The sequence below is a fragment of the Rhododendron vialii genome, chromosome 2a (genome assembly GCF_030253575.1).
Source record: "Rhododendron vialii isolate Sample 1 chromosome 2a, ASM3025357v1".
Classification (NCBI taxonomy): Eukaryota; Viridiplantae; Streptophyta; class Magnoliopsida; order Ericales; family Ericaceae; genus Rhododendron; species Rhododendron vialii.
Genome location: NC_080558.1, coordinates 12676740 through 12699587, shown reverse-complemented (window position 1 = coordinate 12699587; position 22848 = coordinate 12676740). Strand labels below are relative to the sequence as shown.

General features: G+C 37.3%; 3 protein-coding genes across 3 annotated transcripts; 1 reads left to right on the top strand and 2 right to left on the bottom strand.

The window, feature by feature from the left end:
* The first annotated feature begins 171 nt into the window (after positions 1-171).
* LOC131317147 (leucine-rich repeat receptor-like serine/threonine-protein kinase BAM1) lies at positions 172-1467 on the top strand. The gene has a single exon (XM_058346719.1). The coding sequence runs from the start codon at positions 172-174 to the stop codon at positions 1465-1467; it is 1296 nt and encodes a 431-aa protein (XP_058202702.1).
* A 1204-nt stretch (positions 1468-2671) lies between these two features.
* LOC131316061 (probable fructokinase-4) lies at positions 2672-7694 on the bottom strand. Its single transcript, XM_058345330.1, has 3 exons — positions 7129-7694; positions 3458-3907; positions 2672-2984 (listed from the first exon to the last, which is right to left on the bottom strand). Exons 1-3 carry the CDS (start codon positions 7537-7539, stop codon positions 2856-2858), a joined length of 990 nt encoding a protein of 329 aa, XP_058201313.1. The 5' UTR covers positions 7540-7694; the 3' UTR covers positions 2672-2855.
* A 10226-nt stretch (positions 7695-17920) lies between these two features.
* Positions 17921-22378, bottom strand: LOC131316521 (uncharacterized CRM domain-containing protein At3g25440, chloroplastic). The gene is made up of 4 exons (XM_058345923.1): positions 22230-22378; positions 21792-22119; positions 19520-19921; positions 17921-18423 (listed from the first exon to the last, which is right to left on the bottom strand). The coding sequence occupies exons 1-4, from the start codon at positions 22313-22315 to the stop codon at positions 17992-17994; spliced, it is 1248 nt and encodes a 415-aa protein (XP_058201906.1). The 5' UTR covers positions 22316-22378; the 3' UTR covers positions 17921-17991.
* Between the last annotated feature and the right edge of the window lie 470 nt (positions 22379-22848).

Sequence of the window (22848 nt, the reverse complement as noted above, 5' to 3'; positions counted from 1 at the left end):
AAATGCAACACTTCCCTTACTTCCAACCAACTTTCAACTTACAACAAATAGTATTTGCCCCCAATCTCTTGGCATGTCCAACCAGTTTCTTGAAATGAGCATTTTCAGGCCAAGAATCATCTTTGTTTCCCCTTTCAAACAAAACCTTAATATAAAGAGGATAGAAAGGACATGCGACAAGCACCATACAAAAGTCGTTTAGCATCCCCTCTTGGTCTAATGGCCAGGCCAATGCATTGCAGATTTTCCATTTCCATATTCATGGCATTTTACATCCCGTGGTTCGTTCAATCGGTGACTCTCCGGTCGGATATAGAAGCTCTCCAAAGTCTGAGAAACGGAATCGATCCAAACTTGATTCCTCCATCTTCATTTCTCAACACTTGGGAGTTTGAAGCAGACCCCTGTGATAGCACTGGGGGGATTTTCCTAGGAATCCTCTGCACGGAGCCTCAAAACAACATCAGCCGCATATCGATCATCGACCTCGACGAAAGTGGATACGACGGGTTCTTGAGTACGGCGATCGGAAATCTGACAGAGCTCACCACTCTTCAAATCAGCAACAACAAATTCAGAGGGCCAATACCCATTTCCCTTTACAACCTACGAAAGCTAAACACCCTTTCCCTATCCAGGAATTTCTTCACTGGCTCTCTCCCTCGCGAAATCCAGAGGCTCAAAAGACTCGAGTCCCTCGATTTGTCCGATAACAGTCTCTCCGGATCAATCCCGGAGATAATTTCCGTGTTGCGAAGCTTAAACTTCTTAAGTTTGTCGAACAATCAACTCACGGGACAAATCCCTAACCTATCTAATTTATGGCAGTTGAACACCTTAGATCTAAGCAGTAACAACCTCCATGGGACATTACCACATTTTCCATTAAACCTAAGAACACTGATTCTAAGCCATAATGGACTCTCAGGACATATTTCAACACTAGGGGCCATGACAAGCCTCAAAACACTAGACCTTAGTGGTAACAGGTTTTCAGGGTCGATAACCGGGGAAATCGTCATGTTACCGAATCTGAACCGCATCAATGCCTCGCTCAACAACTTCTCCGTGGTGGAGGTGACACAAATTCCCGGGGGCGAGTCGCAGCTTCAAGTGTTCGACGTGCATGGAAACATGCTGAGCGGAAGTTTGCCAGTGAATTTGGTTACGTACGGGAATTTAAGGGAGGTTAATCTGGGGAGCAACCAGTTCTCGGGGCAGATTCCGGAGGAGTACGGGGGGAAGCTGGGCGGCGAGTGGAGGAGTTTGTTCTTGGATCACAATTACCTGGTGGGGACTCTGCCATCTGAATTTACCGATGGCGGCGGTGCATATGTGAGGGGGAGCGTCGCGCAGAATTGTCTCACTACATGCCCTTTGAACGTTCGGTGGTGCCGCGGAGGGCAGAGGTCGGCTTCGAGATGCAATGCGCAGAATGGGAACACCACAGCTGAGAGCAACTTTTGAGGGATATGCTGATAGAATTTAGTCGTTTCTTGTCTCATGAACTCGAAAATTAACAAAATTTGGTGCTTTGAATGAATAAAAAGTAATGCTAGTTCGCACGCCAGTAGGATTTGTTCCCGATGTCTGATTGAGCTGATTTTTTGATCGCGAGTCTCACAAGCTGAAGTACTCTTACATTCATGCTTCGTTTCCTTCGCCAATCCCTCCACGAATTCGTGATACAAACACGGGCTTAAAGTGCGACTGCATGTTTCTAACCGCGTTTTCACTGTCTTGAAGAAGAAGATCGCCATGCTCTAAGATGCCCAAGGCAGCAGAAAGTTAAGGATGAGTTCAAAAATCCTCTATACCAAATTTTCCTATTACCCTGTTTCGGTGAATTTTTGGCTGTTGAATAAGAAGATTCTCACATGACCCAACGGCAAAAAATACACCGGGTACAGGGATTTGATAGGCACAAGCGCGGTGCATAATGCCCAACAAAGGACATTTTTAGTTGCCAAAACTGTGAAAACCAGCCTTCAAGCCCCTTCATGAACTACTGAAAGTGAGTCATTTAACATTAAATTCACACTACCTAATTCACCAACGCTTTGGACGAGAAGAGAGAGGGATAAAAAAAAAAAGGCTGCGGCATTTTGGAGAAGGAGAGCACCTAACCATCCATTTGAAAGCTACTCTCTCCATCCATTTTGTTGGCTCCACCTGAAGCTCAATTTTTTAAGGGAAACATGTAATTAATGCATTTGTATGTCTCTTTAAGCTACTCTCTCCGTCCATTTTGTTCGATGACATGCGGGGTCGAGCGGTCCGCTCGACAATTTCTCATTCCAACCACGTATGGAATGCGACAATTCCCGCTCCAAAGCACAAACCTCAACCGCCTCAAAAACCGCTCCAAATAGTTAGATACCAAACATACCTTGGGGCTTTCTAATACAACCCACCCACAAGTAAATACACACACACATATCTAACTAGCTAAGGCTTAAGCAATTTATGTTTCCTACGCACTATACCACCCCTGGCCTCTTTACCTCATCTCAAAAAAACTTGACTCTGAGGCTCTGTTTGTTTCGATGTAAAATATTTTACAATGTAAAATATTTTTTTAGAAAATAAACTTTAAATTTTTATTTTTTGGTGTTTGGTTGGCACTTGAAAATATTTTCAGAAATTAACAAAATAGTATAGAGAGAGGAGGGGAGAAGAAATCAAACTCACTCTATTTCCACCCTTTTATTTTTCGAGCAACAAATTACTTAAAAAAACCCGATATCCAAACACATGCGACTCCTAAAGAAGAAAACAAAATAAAGAACCATAGAAAAACAAAACCAAAAGGGCAAGAAATAAAAAAAATGAATTCGAAAAACGTTTCTACTGTTCTATTCGCCCTTAAGAACAATACGGGCTTCAGATTCAGTAGGAAGAGCAGGGATGGCTCCTTTCTTGGTAGTTGTGATGGCTCCACAGGCATTTGCGAATTTAAGCACTCCCTTCAACTTTGCTTCGTCCTGCAAAATTTAGTCCCAAGTACATATCATCAAGACAATGTCCAACCCTCGCTCCAATTTGATGTGAACCATTTGAGTAAAGGTTTCGTTTGCTGTGAAATGTACTGATGGACAAACTCAAATCCAAGGAAGAATTTGTGTAAGAGCTTCATTTGAAACACCCTTCAAAATCTAAGCAAAGATTTGGTTCTCCTTTATGAGAATTTTTTTGAGTAAAACTCGATTTGGTATGGATTTGAGCAAGAATGACGTGAGATTCGAAGGATTTGGACTTGGAGTGAGATTTTAAGGGATTTTTTATCCAATTTTGAGTATGGATGGAAGAAAAGGTAAGCGATAGGGATGCCCGAACGAGTTTGAACTCACTACCAAACGCCAGCCAAGGGCAAGCACAATTTTCTTAAAAACAGTTGTTGTATGGAATCATAGATTTGAAAGAAAGAGAAATTCAAGTCACTAGTGAGTCAAATTACCTCAAGTACAGATCGATCGTCAACCATTTTGCACAGAAGAGCACCAACAAAGGAGTCACCAGCACCAGTCGTATCCACAGTTTTGACATGGAATCCATCCACAGATCCCCTGAAACTCTTGGTGTAATATCTACATCCCTTTTCCCCAAGGGTAACAAGGAGAAGCTTCAAATTGGGGTGCCACAGAGATAAGGCCGACTCATCGTCGATCTTATCGCTTCCTGTTAGGAATTCCAGCTCGTTGTCGCTCACCTTTATCACCTCTGCTTGGTCCCAGATACTCATGATCTGCTTCCGGGCTTCCTCTGCAGATGGCCAGAGTGGCAGGCGGAGGTTTGGGTCATAGGAGAGCAGGGCACCGGCGGCCTTGGCAACCTCCATTGCCTTTAGGTGTGCCGATCTGCAGGGCTCTACAATCAAGCTAATGGATCCATAATGGAAAATTTTGGCCTAAGATAACAAAGAAAAGCAAACCCATCAACAAAATCAATCAGATTAGTCCATTGGGCGATGAACTAGATCAACTCATGTAGCTTGATGAAATAGGACAGTCTATTTTCTCTTTTTTTCCCTCAAACCACAATGCACATGGGACAAAAGTTGAATCAAATTCATATATCGACCATCAATGCATACAATTGGCAACAAGAAACAACTGCTTGCAGCAAATAAGATGGGATTTGGACCAGTTTTGAAGCTTTTTTTTCTTTGTTGGCTTAAGGTATTAGATAAAAGCAACAACCAAATAACCGACGTTTAAATCCAAGAAACAGAAAATTGAATGTTGAATCATTGATTGAAAATCGACCAACAATCCATAAGAGAGCACAACAAAGTTCATCAAAACAGGTTCTTTTTTTTTTACTTTCTAAGATATATTGTCTACACAAGTAAACATGATCCACAAGTAAACTGCTTTCACAATGTGCATATTCCTCTTTTTCTTTTACAGTTTGGTTAAAAATCGTAATCGGAAAGGTAGGTGCATAAAATTGTCCGCCAGACTATGAACCACCGAAATGTTAGGTAGGCAGCAATCTAGTCACATAGGTCAGGTGCTATCTACCACCCTTGCCTTCTTAAATGTGGGGTAGTTTTTTAGGCAAACCCAGGTCCCAAATGCCATTATTTTAGCACATTACAAAGAGTTTAAATTCTATCTACCTTAGGTGGAAACCCCAAGTTTTCCACCACCACCAATTGTGGACCCACCGTGCGTATTTTGCAATAATCTGCACCGTTCTTCTTGTAAGGCTCACAGAGTAGTATATCTCCACAAAAAAATCAGCTTTATCGGACATATATCTTAAATTATTAGGGAGAAATCCTCTAAGAAGTTGCAATGGAAGAGCGAAATATGTTAGGCAAGGGAGGAATTCACGTGAGAGGAAAAAAGATAAATTATTTGTCCCCTCACTTTCTAGTTTCTACTCCAATGATTTTTGTTTTTTTCATGTCAACACGATAAATTAAAAAAAATTAATATAAACACTCCACTAAGTAGGGAAAAAACGAATCAAACAAAACATTAGTAACTTTTTTATTTTATTAATTTTCTACACGGTCGATCCTTTTTCTTCTTCTTTTTTTTTTGCATTTTTTGTTACTCTTATTTTGTGTGTTATATCAAATATTACTGTAAAAAGTAATAATCCACTTGGGAAAAAGTCACAAAGCGTGGTGAGACCAAATCTATACGAAAATCCTATTGGTACCGACGGTACCATAGGGAAAATGTACCAACGGCCACCGGACGGCCGATCCAAGCCGTCCAAAAATTTTAAAAAATAAAACCGAATGGGTTTACGCGAGAATCAATGGCATCCGAGGTGTGTAGGGTACTTGATCCGAGCACCCATTTTTCGTGTATATACACGTATATACATATATAGACGAAAAAGGGGTGCTCGGATCAAGTACCCTACACACCTCGGATGCCATTGATTCCCGTTTTTAAAATTTTTGGACGGCTCGAATCGGCTGTCCAGTGGCCGGAGACGGCCGTCCGGTGGCCGTCAGTACATTTTTCCTACGGTACCGTCGGTACCAATGGCAGTACTCAAATCTATATTTTGATTGTGAATGTGAGCCATCTGTGGCGTACTTGGCCAGGTTTACAGTGAGGCAATTCAATGACGATCTAGCACCTTTTCGGACTAGGCTCCCGTCTAGTTTCCTCTCCATCCAGTCTGGTTCAGTTTGGGACATTTGTGGATCGTTTCTGAATAAGCAGGAATGATCAAAACCATTCATTTTTCATAAGTCGCTGAGAGCATCAGCCGTGTCAAAAACCAAGTTGATCAAATACCGTTTAATATGATTTCGAAATACATTAATCTTGTTTAATAAAAAGTGTGCAACCATTATTGGAAGCTTAATGCATTTCGAAATTATATCAAATAGTATCCAATCAACCTGATTTTGGACATGGTTCATGTTTTTTGGAATTTTTAAAAAGTAAACGGTTCCGATTATTATTGTGAACTCCGATCATTATTGTAAACCTGAGACGGCCCAAACTCGACAAGACTGAAGAGGAAACGAGATGGGAGCTCGAGTCTTTTACGTTTTTACCCTTTTAAAAAGTAAGACTGTGCGTGAATCATTGCACCGACATATAGTGCATACGCGGACTTTATAGGGAGAGAAAACGGAAGAACACTTTCATTTTTTTGACAGAGAAATTATATATGCGAGCAGAGAAAGAGAATTTAAAAGCAGATTCTAGATGGAGAAAGTATATTCACATCCAATGCGAGAGATAGAGAATTGAGAAGGAAATTTAGAGAGAGAAAGAGAATATACCGATCCAATACGAGAGAGAAAGAGACAATATAAAAACGAAATCCCAGAGAGAGAGAGAGAGAATAGAATCAGATCCAATGCGAGAGAGAAAGAAAATTGAAAAGAAAATTCCAGAGAGAGAGAATATTCAGATCAAAGATTTTGGCCCTGTTCCAGTTTTTTAAAAATGAATTTTTAGAAAATGAAGGTAATTTAAAACTCAAAAATCATATATTTAAGCAAATAATTTTTCTATTAATATAGATTTTGTTTGATAAATTTTATTGAGATCTTTTAAATCATGAAAAAAAAATTTAAAATTTAAAATTTATTTTTATTATATTTAAAATCATCTTCTTTTTAAAAAGACGATTTAAAAAAAAAAGCAGAAGGGAACATTAATGACAGATAATCAATTATAAAAAAATTGAGTGCAATTTTTTTCGCCCATTCTACATAATGGTATCGGAATACATAACAATACGAGAATCGCGCTACACATAATAGGGATTGACTGTTAGCCGTCGTAAATACTTATTTTAAAAACAAAAATTGACAAAAAACCTTAAAGCGCCTAGATCACCGGTAACTGTTGAGTATCAGTTAATGACCGTAAAACTACATATTGAGGTACAGCGGTATCAGTATGCTAAAAAATCGACACTATCTACCGACACAATGTACACACAAAACCGTGACTAACAAGAGATCATTCATTGCCCCAGAGGCAAGAACACGTAATGTCACAATCCCTTTCTCCACCATACATATGTGTGAATTCACACACTTTATAATGCGATTCACACAAATATGTAGTGAAAAGAGAGGATGAGACACTACGTGTTCTTGCTTCGTGACTCAGATCTAATGAGAGAGAGAGAGCATACAGATCTAATGAGGTCGAGATCCAATTCAGCAGGCGTCAGCAGCATATCAGCGCTAGGGTTCCTGTAAAACATGAACTCCCTCTCGCCATCAGCCTTTAGCGTCACGAACGCTAGCGCCGTCCTCGCGCCTTGATCGAACAGCACGCCGTCCACGGCGACGCCGTTCTGCTCCAGGATCCCCGCCAGCATCCTCCCGAACTCGTCGTCGCCGAGCTTCCCGACGAACGCCGCCCTCCCGCCCAGCCTCGTAACGGCGATCGCCACGTTCGCCGGGGCGCCGCCCGGGGCCTTGAGGAACCCGGGGGCCTCGGCGAGGGAGACGCCGGAGACGGTGGGGACGAAGTCGATCAGCATCTCGCCGAAGCTGACGATGAGGCCGGTGGAGGGGAGTGATCCGTTGGTTGGTGCCATTGATGAATGTATGTAGAGAGAGAGAGAGAGACAGGAGATGTGTAATTGAAGAGAGAGAGAGAGAGAGAGAGAGAGGAGAAGGGGGAGGTGCAGGGGGGTTATATAGAAATTGAGGTGGTAGATTTAGAGAGAGAAACTAGAATTTTATTGGGATTTGTTTGTAGAGAAAGAAAAGAAACGATGAATATAATCTTGTCACGATTTTATCCGAAAACAAATTTCCGGGAATATCTAAAAGAGGATAAAATTGGATTTCTTTCTTTTCAAGTTTTGTATTTTTACGAACACGGAGTTATTTCGAGGGAGAGAGAGAGGGAAGGGGGGTAGATGTGTAATTGGATCTGATGGAGGAGAAGTGGGGAGGTGCAGGGGGCAGAGAGAGAGGGAGGATAAATTTTTCGGTGTCGGGTGAGTATCACGTGGTGTTTACTCGGCGTATTCAGACCATTCAAAAGTATTTTGAACGATCCAGATTAAAAATAATCAATTCCCGTTATAGTGAATAGATTATTTTTAATCTGGTTCATTGTAACTGGAATTGATTATTTTTAATTCGGATCGTCGGACGGTCTGCATATGTTGAGCAGACACCATGTCAATCGTACTGACCTCGCACTGAAAAATATCTCGGGAGGGAGAGAGACTTTTTTGAGGATTTTGTTTGTGGGCAGATGAGGATATGTGGATTACTATAATTTCGAGATTTTATCCGAAATAAATTTCCTGAATTATCTGAAAGTAGCCAATGAGCTCTAGTCTACTTGGCATCTTCTGATCTTCCTCATATAGGAGACCAGGGTTTAAGTTCCGTCGTGGTCGTTTGAAATTTAGGACTATGAATAGTCTCTGAAACTCTTTGTAGATTAATCTACTAATACTACACTAATCCCTGCTCATTTATACAATATTGGAACACACAAAAAAAGAATTATCTAAAAGTGGATGATAAAAAAAAAAAAAAAAAGGGGGAGTATTTTTGCGCTCTTCTTTTTACTAACCACACTCAATTTTTTTGTTTTTGTTTTTAGTGTTAAGTTACCAAAAAACCCTTCCAGTTTTTAATATTTTCTTTTTTATTATCCAATTGAAATGGTTTTTGTACAAAGTGTAAGGATATTTTGGTAACTTCGCACATCAAGAACAAAAAAAAGATCGTGTGTGATTAGTTAAAAGAGGAGTGCTGAAATCACTCCCGCAAGAACGAATTATCTTCGGGAATTGATATTCGTGCTCTCTTTTTTGAGGCAGGCGCTCTACTTTCAACGTAAAATTATTAGTAATTTTATGAACAAAATAAGGCCCTTGCATAAAATTTAAAAAAAAAGCACAATTATCAATTTTCTTATCTAAACCTGTGATTTGATAAGTTTGACCAAAGCTACACGTGATGTGATCTCTTTCTTTTTTTGGAATTTTATTTTAACAAGACAATCACACAACATTGTTCGAGAGACTTTTGGTCCGGTGGGATTATATTTTTTTAAAGCAATACAGATAATCATTTTGGATCTAGATAAATATTCTTCTCGTTCCACGATGATAACTTATTAAAATCGTGTTACTCTTTATAGTAAATTAAAAAATAAAGTACTTCTACATATAAATTTTTTTTTTATGACTTTATACCGTGCATAGAGAGAGGGATAGAATCGGTAGATACTTCCTCTATATTAATTTATTAGTCCATTTTTAGAGTTCGTGTTATTTTTTCAATTGATTAGTACCTAATAAGTTATAATCTTATAGGTGATTTTGAAAACCTTGTTTAAAAGATTAATTGAGATCTATCAAATAAGATCCATATTACATATAAAAAGTAGGAGAATGATAATGCCACTCCCTTTTTTACCGAAGTCACTCTCCTTTTTGTCTTGTAGTGGATGGATTTACACAATAGTTTATACATTTTGTGAAAGTTTATTGCATTGAGGGATAAATTAGTAAATTCACCTAACTAAAAGACAAAAGGGGAGTGGCATAGGTAAAAAGGGGAGCGGCATTATCATTGGCCTGAAAGTATTACCAATTGAAAAATATAACAAATTTTCTTTCCGGTTAGGATATAATTAAGGAGGGACTAATATCCTAATTAAGGAGGGACTAAAAAATTAAGACGGGTGAACCGTATTACATAATAAATGTAGGGGAGAGAGAGAGAGAGAGAGAGAGAGAGAGTGGAGGAATTTGTTTGTAGAGAAAGAAACGGATTAGTATAATCTTCTCACGATTTATCCGGAAACTAATTTCCTGGATTATCTAAAAGTGTGATTGGATAATTTGGTCGGTGCTAAATGTGATTAGAATTTCTTCCTTTCCTTTTGAAGTTTTATTTTTACAGACAAACACAGAGTAATGCTGAGGATGACGGACACAGCTAAAAATGATTAACAAACACGGACGGAGAGAGTACCATAAACTTCATATCTCGAGTCACAAAATTTAATAAAAGGGGTCATGAGAATTCGTAAGAGCGAACGGTACAACATACACTCCAAAAAAGGGTGTGTACCGGAAATTTTCCCACAGGTTAACATAAGTTTAATTAGGTCTGTCGCTTTCAAGTGTGAGCATCATGCACTTATAGTTTGAGTAAAGTTGACTACTAAAAAAATGAACTTTTGAATTAAACGCTTACCAATCTTCTATTAAGATAAATTCTTGCAGTCTCCTAAACAAACGTATTTAGACAACATGAACGGTTCTGATTATGGTAGTGAAACACAAAATGAGCATACCCCTCGCGAGGGTGAACGCATTAGAAGAAAAAATATATTTGCTAACAAAAACAACTTTTTCGTAAGAAAAAGTTACTATAGGCTGACAAATGTAGGTGACGAAAAAGTAACTTTTGGAGACAACTTATAGGTGACACCGCTTTCGTCACTTATAGGTTGTTTCTGAAAGTCACTTTCGGTGACGAAAATTTTCGTCACCTATAGTAACTTTTGGTTTTCGTCTACTATAATAACTTTTGGTGACGAAAATCTTGTTGATTTGCCATCTATAGTCAAAATTAAATTTCGTCACCATTTTTTTTTGCCAACAAATACACTTTTTCTTGTAGTGACCAAATTGCTATCGAATGAAACGGGGATTTTGTTTGTAGAGAAAGAAACGGAAAACATAATCTTCTCACGATTATCCGGAAACTAATTTCCTGGATTATTTAAAAGTTTGATTGGATAATTTGGACACGTGGTTGAATTTCTTTCTTCCTTTTGAAGTTTTATTTATTTTTACAGACAAACACAGAGTAATGTTTTTAGGATAAAAAAAAAAAGTTAAAAAACAGATCGGATGTTCAAAATATGTTGCTTCAATGTACTTTTTAGCCATCTGTGTGCATGCACTAGGGACACAGCTACAGTACACATCGAGAAACTTTTAAGTATATCAGGGATACCAAACTTTTAGTATGCATGGGTGCGCTTTCGTACTTCGAGTCATAAAACTTCGTAAATTACCACGAATTTGCAAAGGTAGTAACAAAAGTTCATATGAATTTGACCACAAAAAATCTCATCGTACGAGACACACACACAAACAAAAATAATAAAAAATCATAGAACAAGCTAGAAAGTTTGTACAATAAATTATCATAGACTTCATATCTCACGAAAATTCGTAAGAGCGAACAATACAGCGTAAATCCCACAAAAGGGTTGTATACCGAAGATTTTCCTAGTAGGTTAACGTAAGTTTAATTTGGTCTCAAGTGTGAGCATCATGCACTTTCATAGTTTTTTTTGTCAATATTGTATACATCAACGGGAATTAGTGGAGGATGTTAGAAGTTAGTATTACTACAAGGGGTTGATCTCTTATCCATAGGAATCGAACCGTGACTTCTCACTTTCAAAGTGAGCTACACGACTAATTGGGCAACACCCAAAGGTCGTTGCACTTTTATATAGTTTGAGTAAAGTTGCAACGTAGCAACAACCCTTTCCATAAGTACTTTTGTTAAGTTGACGGTATAGAAGTTGACATATGAGCTACTTATGCTACGTACAAAGAAAACTTATCTTGAAAGTATTCCGAAAAAAGCAATCAGTGGTGGAGAATCACTTTAATGATTGAGTTACACATATCATAGTGAATCTCAATTATTAGTTGCTCTTTTCGGAGTACTTTCGGGTTAAATTTTCTTTGTCCCTAGCATTTTCCTTATCCTATTGTCATCCCAATTCCCAACATTTAAAACAAAACTTCTCTGCATTAGCCCAACTATATGAGTGCAATTTTGTTCACCCTCCTTAGAAGAGGATGAATATTACCTTCCTTCTTATTGGTATGGTGTGGATTCCACTACAAAGTGATGTCATGCCTATCATTCAATACATTTTTTGGTAAGAGAAGCCTATGCAGTCTCATCTCGTTCGTTCATTTCAACAATTAATTATTCACATTTTAAAAAGACTCTTCATGGAATTAAATTCTTCCCTCGAAAAAATCTTTCAAGTAAATATAACCATTGAAATATTTTCATTCGGATGCTGCAAGGAAAGAGTTCGATCGGTGCCAATTTGAGTGTTATTATGATGTTTTAGTTTTAGTCAGTACTTTTCTTGTTCTTTCAATTTTATTCCTCGCATGTATAATACGGTGGCTCGTTTGATAGTCAAGCATGCTCTATCTCTTGGTTCTCCATTGATGTTTATCGATTGAAAAAAAAAAAAAAAAAGACATCCAATTAACACCACCTAATTGACCATTGCTTAAGGAAATTTAAAGATAATGAGCATTTTTTTTTCGTTTACGAAAGCAGCTAATTAGCTAAAGCATCCATTTCAAAGCTACCTTCCTGCTCTTTCCCTACTGAGAGGAAGGTCTTCCCTCACTCTCATCTCAGGTAAAAGGTTCAACTTTGTGCATATATATATATATATATATATATATATATATATATACACACACACACACATACATACCAAATACATTGTTTGGTATATATAGGACCCTTTTATCTGTATAATTCCTCAAAATGTCATGCGCTTCGGCTCTCAATTCTCGTATTGTGTCTAGCTTTCGCAGATTATACTACCTTGAGATGCATTTACGCTTTCACACTCGCGCTACCTGCTCACGTAAATGCACGCGAATTATATATGTCACTTGGGAAGGACCACTGCCTAGTCTAAGGGTAAACACTTTATCATTTTTGTTATTTTTGATTGAATAGCCATCTTTAATGTGTAAAATATTTGGTACGTTTTATAGTTTATATTATACCTAAAGATTCCTTGGAGAATAAAGTTTTAGGGGAAAATACCCTTCAAACATATAAAAATATCCGCATAGTTTCCAGGTGTTTAATTGGTTGTATAAAAAAATTCTAAGAATAAACAGAATTTTTTTTTTTTTGCAAATCAACAGTCAATTGCCTAAAAAAATAGTATTTTCCCCAAGATGCCCCCAAGCATGACCACGAATGAAATGGGGGTTATATCATCAGCTATCAAGGTTTCGGGTATTTGTCCATGGGACATTGCTCTTTTACTGGAGGGATGGGATCTTCTCCCGTAACTGTCCCGGTCCTTTCAGATATAAATATTTTCTCATAATGCATGACTATTTTCACGTGATGATATATTTATAGAGCGCACACCTATAAGACAATTCCAACAATTGTCTGAATCAATTACTGAAGAGGATCCACTCCCTCATGGAGTAATTCTTTTAAAATTAAGGAGTTGGCCCTGTGGTCAAAGTTTACAATTAAGGGGTTGCTCTTCCAAGGTTTTAGGTTAGGAACATATCAGTGCTATCAACTCTTGTAAGATCAATCCATACGGGTTCCGTCCCAATAATAATTGGCCCCATAGAATTGATTCTTCAGACACTAGCCAATGGTCTTTCAAGAAATTACTCAACAACTTTCAATGCAGACGTTAAGATTTGGTGAGACTTTGTACTCCAATTAAATAGATCCAGGTTGGCACAGACATGGAAGAGAAATTCATGATCATGAGTAATTTCGATCTTATATTCTACGGATGAGTTACCTATAGTATAATTACTTCTTTTGAGTGAAAGCTACCTTTCATCGGGAAATGTTAAATTAAAAAAGCTTGTCCTCTTATTTTATCCAAAGCTAGTACTATATTTCGGGGTTGTTCTTCTAAATAAGCCACTTGGCTTATTTTTTTATCTTTATTTAAATTTTTTTCGCATTTGTTAGTTTTTTGTCAATTTTTTGGGATTATTGTTTCGTCATGACGAGAGGAATCCAAAAGGTAAAAAATTACGATCGAAACCTAATTTTTTTGAATAAAGACAAAAATAAGCCAATAAACTAATTTTTTCGTCTTTATTCAAAAAAATTGAATTTCGATCATAATTTTTTACTTTTTAGATTACTATTGTCATGAATAAGCAATAATCCTCAAAAAAAATTGACGAAAAACTAACAAATGTGAAAAAAAATTGAATAAGAACAAAAAAAATAAGCTAAGTGGCTTTTTTAGAAGAACAAATTTGCTGTCAAATTTGACACCAGATCATGTGTCTTAGTGCTAAGGGATTTTCGGCCGTTAGATTGTGTGTGTGTTTTTTTTTCAATATCCGAGATTCAACGGTCGAAAAATCTCTTGACACAGATATACAAGGGTATTTCGGGCGCAGAGGATCTGGACTCGTCAAATCTGAAAGGAACACTGTTTCTACGTTTTTCACGAGGAAATTAAATAATAATAACCCTTCCACGTATAGAAAAGTCTGGGTTATGAAGCACGAGTAGTCCAGAATTGGTTCTTGTGTTTAGTCGAGGTTTATTTATTTATTTACTCCATAATTTTTCTTTAGCCAACACTTGCAAAACTAAACTAATTTGGACTTGTATTATTATCAAATTATGTGAGGGTTTTTATTTGACAAGTGATAACTCGGTTGTTCGGATCAGCTTTTGCGTGCTTCGACTAACTTTAGGAATGCTAAAATCTATATCATCTATCACGAACACGCCCGATAAATTTTTTTTTTTTCCTGAGATTTTCAGGGTCCCTGTTAGGAAAAGTTTTTATTTTTGTTTCCGATATTTTTTGAAATAGGCACCATAAACATATTTGTGTTACTATTTTTATTTACAAAATACATAATCAATTTCACTAGTTTACGAAAATTCTAGAAACACAAAAATTGCATTTTTATTTGTTTTGAAAACACTTTCGGCAGCCCAAAAAAATAAATAGACAAAAACTATTATGGTCACCAAACATATTTTTTATTTTTCATAAAAAAAATTTAAAAATTGCAACTTTACCAAGCCAGTAAACCACTTTCGTGGCTATGCATGCGAAACCAAGAATTGACCTCCGTTTGCATGACAGATGACATCTAACATTTTCCTTCAATTATTGTCCAACCTCTTGAATTGGGGCACCAACAAAGTTAGAAGTGGTGAATTCAGAATTAATTTTTTTTTCCTCAATCGATAGAATAGATCATTTTATATTATACTTTCTTCGTTCCTAATTGATAGTCCATTATCTATTTTGGGTTGTTCCAAAATGTTGGTCCCTTTCAAAAAATGGAAGGAGAAATTTGGTGATTTTCCAAAAATGTCTCTCACAAGTGAATATAAGAGTTATAAAGTAGATAAAATATAGGGGTAATGGTGAAAATAATAGGCATTAAATTTGAATATGCATGTTTCCTAAAATAGTTGAAATTCCCAAAAGGGACTCTCAATTAGGAATGGAGGGAGTATATGAAGTACATAGTACAATCCAAGAATGCTATATCATATACAAGACAACTAAGTACAACAACTCAATAAATACAAGAAATAAGCCCATTATAGGGTAGAACAAAGAAATAAAGGAAAATCCCAACTAAGAGGGGAACACCTGCACACCGGTAGAGAGATTCGAATTTTTGACATTCTAGCGAGATGTTAAAATTCTAGCCAACTGAGCTAGCCACCGTTGGTAAAAATTAGGCCCCGTTCTGCTAATATTCTTATTTTTCGTTTTACGAGACAGATTATTCTCTCACAGTACATCACATTTAATTAAAAAAAAAAGAGTCTAAGGAAGTCCATCTACATACCCCCTGTTTGGTTACTATGCTTATTTGACTAAAAGGGAAGTTAACAAGCAACTTGTAAGGATTGGCCCCACTCGGGAACTTTAGAACATGCAAAAAATAGAGTTCGATAAATGAATTGTACGAACCAAACAACAATTATCAATTTTGTTGTGAAACTTAACTAGCTTAAAAAACAAAACATGTTTAAAATTGAATGACTTACTTTTCACAGGCCGATCCCAAAATAACCTTTAATTGAGTCGATCTCGAATATTTTAAAGTTTTAATATCATAAAATTAAACAAGCTGAGTAGTAGTTTGATCAAGCTTAATCTGAAAATTTATCGAGGTAAAAATAATATCAGAGTTACAATCGTATGCATGTTTTTAACAATTCAATCACAAACTCAAATTCGAATTAGGATTGTTCATTTGCCAATCTTAGAAATAAGCAATCGCATTACTTGCTTCTTTTCACGCGGTTGACAAGCAATGCAAACCAGACGAAACATTAAAACCTTATACTAATCTCATCCCAAAATTTAAAAGAAAAAATAAAAAAAATCTCATCACAATTTGAACCACAGTAATGACTGCCACACAGATTTTTGTGCACATATCATGCACAGGCATTTTTGTGGGGCTCATATCGGGGTCCCACAAAATGATCCAAACCGCTCATTTTAAAAAAAATATTTTTTGGAGGGTTTCTGTAAAAAATCAACTCTAATGGATATCGGTAAGGGCTTTCTCAGAAATTGTAGGGCGAATCATTCTGTTTTGCTTTACGATTTCTGAGAAAGCTCTTACCGATATCCGTTGGAGCTGATTTTTTACAGGAACCCTCCAAAAAATATTTTAAAAAAGATGAGCGGTTCGGATCATTTTGTGGGACCCCGATATGGGCCCCCAAAAAAAGTATATGCATGATATGTGCACAAAAGTATGTGCAAGTAGCACTGTTGCGCTTTAACCACTTGTGCTGGACCAATTTTTTTGTTTGGACGTGAAGGGTCTTAATTAACACCACCCACAATTTAGGATTAGCTAATTTGGAGGGTGAAAAATACCGAATTACCACTGAAATCCTTTTTTTTTTTTTTTTTAAATTCTCAGTGCAATGATTTAATTAGTGTAACCAAATAATTTCACATTATCCATTCTGGGCCACCCACTATTATCCACCTCTATTAATTCTACTCAAACAAATAGTACAAGTTAATCCTCTTTCTTAACTAATCACCTTATAACATTATCCATTCTGGGCCACCCGCTATTATCCACCTCTATCAATTACTACTCAAACAAATAGTACAAGTTAATCCTCTTTCTTAACTAATCACCTTAATTATAACATATCCATCTCTTATTCACTCTTCTTCATTATCCACCCAAATCGAGTTGATTTTGTCATGAATTACCACCAACTGTGCTATTCACACAGATAATAGGTAGCAGATTGCGTACAGATTTTCGTGTGGGGCCCACTACGGGTCTCACACAAACAATCTGAGCCGTTCATTAAATGTAAAATATTTTTTCAAAGGTCTCTCTTACGAAAAATTAACTCAATTCAATATCTATAGGTGTTTGATCCAATCATCAAACTTTGCATTATGATGAAATCCAAATGAAAAGTTAGATGATTGAATCTAGCATTTATATGTATTGGATTGAGCTAATTTATGGTTGAATCTAGCATTTATAGGTATCGGATTGAACTGATTTTTCGCGGGAGCCCTTGAAAAAGTGTGACATTTAATGAATGGCTCGAATTATTCATGTGGGACCCATAGTAGGCCCCACACGAAAATTTGTGTGCAATAAGTCTCTGTCAACAGATTGTATTACGACTATGGAACATGATCCTCTCCAGTTCCTTTAAGGGGCTAGACAGTCCTGTTCGGGTCAATTTTGGGCCTTTTTTGGGTCCATTTTGCTGATCAGGACTTTTGATACTTTAGAGCTCATCGAGAACATTAAGTCCGTTAAAATTCATGTTAATCGAACATCATTTAATATATTTTGAAACACATTTATGTTGCCAACCTGAAAGTCTAGACGGAAATTTAATTTGCTTTAAGCAACCTCAAAGTCCAATTACCAATAATATTGTCTTAGACATTCAGTTTCCTTCTCTTTCTTCTCTCTCATTTGGATATTTTTTTCATGAAAATGAAAAATGTCAGAACTATTATTCTTGATGCCAAAATTTTACGCACTATGAATTTTGACACTAACAAGAACAGTTTTAACATTATCAACACCTTGTATTCAATGTAAAATTACTCTCTCTCTCTCTCTGTGCGCGCGCATATATTAGTCTAATCTTTCAGTTAAACAAGCACTCAAGTGAAATGCAAATTTCGTGCAAATAAAAATCACAATTCCCTGTTTACATTCCCACTTCACAATTCTTGATTATTAGGATCCCATTTCACTTCTAAAACTTGACGGTGTTCTCAACATTTTGATTGAGCTCTCTTCTCCCCCATCACAAACTTCCGAATCATTACCAGATAAGTTGTCATCATTGACATCGATTTCACATACTGACGGATCTTCATCTTCAGTTTCTGAAGTTTCCTCATCTGTGGAATCAACTTTTGCCTCTGAAATTGCTAGAGAATTCTCACTTCTGCTATACGAGTCATGGCTCGTTTCTGCTTCCAGTTCGACTTTCTTAAGCCCCTGGGCAAGTTTTCTTGGACTATCAACAATTGAGTTGGGACCCCGATTATTTGGGTCACCATAAAGCGCAACGTGTCTGTAATATAATTCTAGTTCTTTCTCAGCAATGGCAATGAAATGCCTCACGGATTCAAGCGACTGCTCATACTTTGATTTCTCCAGTGCCTGGAAAACGAAGACAGTTGGCTGTATTGAGCAAGAGATGATACGTAATAATGCAAACACGAAGATAAGGATTACAGTTAAAGCAGTCAGGGGAGAAAATTCCCAGAAGCCTAAGGAATGAAACTATGTATTATACTTCCTCCCTACTAATTTTACTATTTTAAGCTTTGCAATCCCCCAAAATGGGGAATGAAGGCGAATAGGATGAAATGGATCGAGAATCCTAAAACTAGACAACGACAAAAGCAACTCAAGATGTAATTACTGCATCTTTGAGAATATACAGTTGTATTTTGCACACAAAACAGTTCAGCCCGAGATCAGATTGATATCACAGCTAATCTGGGGAGAAGGTATCGTAGATAATAAACTTCTCCAAGAAGGAGCTTGTTGTGCCCTTCTTCGTAAGAGATTACAGCATAATAACCTCACATCCAGATGCTCCAACATGAAGTCTGAAGCATGCCGTTCTTTGCCAATTGCCATTCTTGCCAATACATGCATCAAAGCATATTCAATCCAAATGTTAAACCAACAGAATGGTTTCATGCATGAACTGAAAAAAGCAGACCACTGAGGCTATCTGATCGATCACCTTCGGCTTTGATCATCAACACGTTCCTTTTCAACAGTACCATAGCCCTTGTTTAGGAAAGAAGGGGAAGTTTACTTCAATGGCGGGATCGTCCTGGAAATGTCACGTGAAAAAGAAAGGAGCCCTGTTCTCATCCCAAGGGTGAAGAGAACCAGAATCTCTAGGATACACAACTTTGAACCTGGCTTGTAAGACCTCTAAATGAACCAAGTGGAATAAAGTGTTGTTCAAGCTTGGTTCAAGAACTTAATGAGCTAAAAAAATGTGTCCAAATATAGCTTTTGCGTTGTGGCAATCGCTTTGAGAATGCAGCTAGCATTCCTTTCTGCTTCTTTTCATGATCTATTAATACTATGTTAAACCATAATCAACCTTAGCAACAGGAACTTTTTCAATGAAAGAACGACTATACATCTGAGAACTTAGGAAATTTGTGGAGCCATATAGAAGATAACCAAACCAAAATGAGGAGTTTTAAGAAGACAAAACTTGGAAACATACCTTTTTCTTGGACAAGGTATCAATCGGCGACATAACTACTGGCTGGACATAATTTTTCCCTCGATAAAAGATTATGGTGTTATCTCCAATTATCTGTATTGGAATTCCACCACTCAACCTGGCAATTTCGTCTGCATACTCTTGTACTTGACCAGGTTTACAAGGCTTGCAGATAACCTTAACAGTCTCGTGTTTCTTCCAATGCATGTGCATATTAAGAATAACACCACCAAAGATTCCTCTTCTCCCAACTGGAGCATAGTTAGACCTTTTCTGAGCCATCTTTTTGAAATAGAACCGTTCCTCACCAGTCAGGTCATGTGGCTCAACCACAGGACCCTGGGCTTTAGCAACTTCATACCGCTTAAGTCTTTCAATAAGCATGGCTTCCTTGACTTTTGCCTGGACCAGAACAGAAATAAACAACTGCTCTCATTAAAAACCAAACTCACTTTGATTTCAAAGAACATCATGTTAAACTTAGCCGATAAAAAACCCATAAGCGACAGGGTCACCGTATAAGAAGAGAAACAATCTCAGCGCAATCCGTTTTTGAATAAGGCAGGCATTCTGGTCTAATGAGTTAACTTTCTAAGGAAAGCAAACCCAATTTATCTTTCATTTCTGTCCTTATGAACTAGTCAACTTAAGTTTGTTTTAGCTAAACCCATAAGACGGGCCAATGTATCTGCTGCCTCCTCGGCAACGAAATAGAGCAACTTATTTTCTCTCCAGCATTAGTGGACAAAATAACAGGCACTTGTCAGGTCAGAAGTAAAAATAAATAACCTGTGCTTACCAGAATTGATACATACTACATACCTTTGTGAGCACAAGGTTGTCCATGAGATAATAATAGGCCATTCAAAGACAACAAAAAATATATAGCAGAGAAAATCAGAATAGGAGGCACTTATCCGAGGGAAAGAGCAAAAAGCAGACTGAATAAAGGAACCAAGAAGCCAAAGCAGAAGATTAGCCAGATACAGAAGTCTTGGTGAAATGCTCTTGAGTCAGCTAATGTCTCAAAAGTTTCTAAATGATCTTAATCAGCACAACGTTTAAATGGTCTTATTAATATCTACAACTAGCAAGTTGCAACATATGATGCACACGTCTATACCCAACAAATGTCACGGTGCAAATTTGCAACCGAGAATACGAGCCCTTGCTCACTTGGAAGAAGAAACAAACATGAAACCACCAACCAAAGAATACAAAGCATTATGAATTGGTATGAGCTACAGAAAAGACAAGGAATGCAACCATGAGTTAGTTGTTAAGCCACTTTTCCTATCATTGTCAAAGTACAGAACTAGCTAACACAAATCCATTTGGCCAACAAAGACACATTACTACTCAGTGAGAATAGCTCAAATTTAGATCTAATAGCTCACATAAGGATTTAGGCATTGAGTTTTGGAACTTTATCACGATGGACTAGACATGACCATCGAATAGGAGTGATTTAAAATCCTCGGACAGTAAATCAATAAAACACACTTCTTTAGTCTATAATCCATCGTCCTTCTCAAGACTAAATCCTTCATTTCAAACCCACATCGATTCAAACAGAGGCTTATGCCATTGTCCATCAGTCAAATGTAACCAGACTTGTGGCCATATGCATATGCATGCACAAATGTGCATGTCTGTATAATTTCAAGATCACCATCACCATAGCAAAGCCAAACCAAAACCCAATGCAACGAAAGAGCAAACCAATGATTCAACAAAATGACAACAAAAACTAGAATTTTTCTTTAGTGGTAACCCATATTTTATTTATCTCTTCGTTAAGTTTTGAAGTTGTTTATTCGTCTCGACTACAAGAATCTCAAAAGTATAAAAACATAGATCAAAGATTAAAAAGAATCCAATTAAGTGAACACTAAAGACAACAAAAACTTGAATTTTTTTAAAACTTTTTTTGTCTATGGTCAACTTGTTGGGGCCTTCGGTCTCACACATTTGACAAAAATTTAGAAAAGAAAAAAACGAGCAACAAGACCTTAGTCACAAATCCTACCATAAGGCCCGCAAGCTTCCACTTTTAACCCTCACACTGCACTCCCTCTTTAAACCCTCGCTCTGCATTCCCGATCTCAATCTTCGCTCTCGCCAATTTTATTACTTCGAGATATTTTTAAAAGCCGCTTTCGCTCACACACATGCATTATGTAGCTTGGAAAAATACAATAACACTAACATGGTAGTATAATTTTGTCTAAAGTTCAAACACACAAAGCAATGGCAATTAAATTGTCTTCACCTTTTCAAGCTTGTCATTGATCCGATCAGCCGCATTGGCAAACTTCTGCTTCTTTTTCTTCCCTTTAACCCCAATAAATCTTGGGTCTCTCTTGTTAGCCGATTTCCTCTTGTCCTTGTCTCTCTTCCTCTGCTGCTTAAACCTCTTCTTCGTCTTCCACTTCTCTTTCGTAGGGGGCTCGGTCTCGCGCGTCTCGAACTTGGGTTTTCCTTCGGATATCACGAGGTGCACCGAACCGTGACTGAAATTTCTGGGTAAAACCCATTTTTTTGATGGGAGTGATGGAGTCGTGTGAGTGGGAATTGGGTCTGGTTTAATTGGAATTAACCTGGAAAATGGAAGAAAAAGGTGGGAAAAATGGTGGGGGAAAGAGGGTTGTTGGGAAAAGGGTAAACAGTGTGGAGAGCAATTCAAGAGAGAGAGAGAGAGAGGTGTTACCTGGAAGTGAGAGGATCGGAGGAAGAGAGGTTTCGAAGGGAAGAGAGAGGAATCCTACGGAGGCCGCGAAACCATGGGTTTGCCATTACACACACAGAGAGAGAGAGAGAGAGAGAGAGAGAGTTGAAGAAACGGGTTCGAGTCCAGTGCACTTCCGGTTTTTCCGTCATTTAATATGATTATTTTTTTCAATTTTTCGTCAATTTTTATACTTTTTGATTTCTCTCACAAACGATGTGATATTTTAATTTGATCAAAATCTACTATAAATTAATAAAAGATAATCAAAAAGATCGCGAATAAAATAAGACCAGAGGGCATTTATTTTTCGTGTAACTCATCAAAAATAATATCCATGTCTTTTTTTTTGACAAAAGTGAGAGGTACTGTATTGATAAAATTCAACGGCATTTACACAACGAAATTCATTACAGATAACTTGGACAAAATTAAACTAATCATCTAACTGATACAAAATAGGAAAGAACGAGGCGATTGATGTCTTTCATCTCCAGCTCAAGTATGACCTGACGCACCTTCAGCTAAGCAAAAAATTCACATATCGTATAACAGGCTCAAAAAGAAATACATTGCTAGTCAAGAAAAAATAACAACAAGA

Bases quoted from the DNA above. Each gene is read 5' to 3' on its own strand.
- LOC131316061 (XM_058345330.1), bottom strand. From the start codon at position 7,539: ATGGCACCAACCAACGGATCACTCCCCTCCACCGGCCTCATCGTCAGC. The intron at 3,908-7,128 runs GTATGCTCTCTC...TTGTTATCTTAG, and splicing joins ATCTCGACCTCATTAGATCT to GCCAAAATTTTCCATTATGG. The intron at 2,985-3,457 runs GTAATTTGACTC...TAAATTTTGCAG, and splicing joins ACGATCGATCTGTACTTGAG to GACGAAGCAAAGTTGAAGGG.
- LOC131316521 (XM_058345923.1), bottom strand. From the start codon at position 22,315: ATGGCAAACCCATGGTTTCGCGGCCTCCGTAGGATTCCTCTCTCTTCC. The intron at 22,120-22,229 runs GTAACACCTCTC...TCCATTTTCCAG, and splicing joins TCCGATCCTCTCACTTCCAG to GTTAATTCCAATTAAACCAG. The intron at 18,424-19,519 runs GTATGTTTCCAA...TTCGTTTTCCAG, and splicing joins ATACCTTGTCCAAGAAAAAG to GCACTGGAGAAATCAAAGTA.
- LOC131317147 (XM_058346719.1), top strand. From the start codon at position 172: ATGCGACAAGCACCATACAAAAGTCGTTTAGCATCCCCTCTTGGTCTA.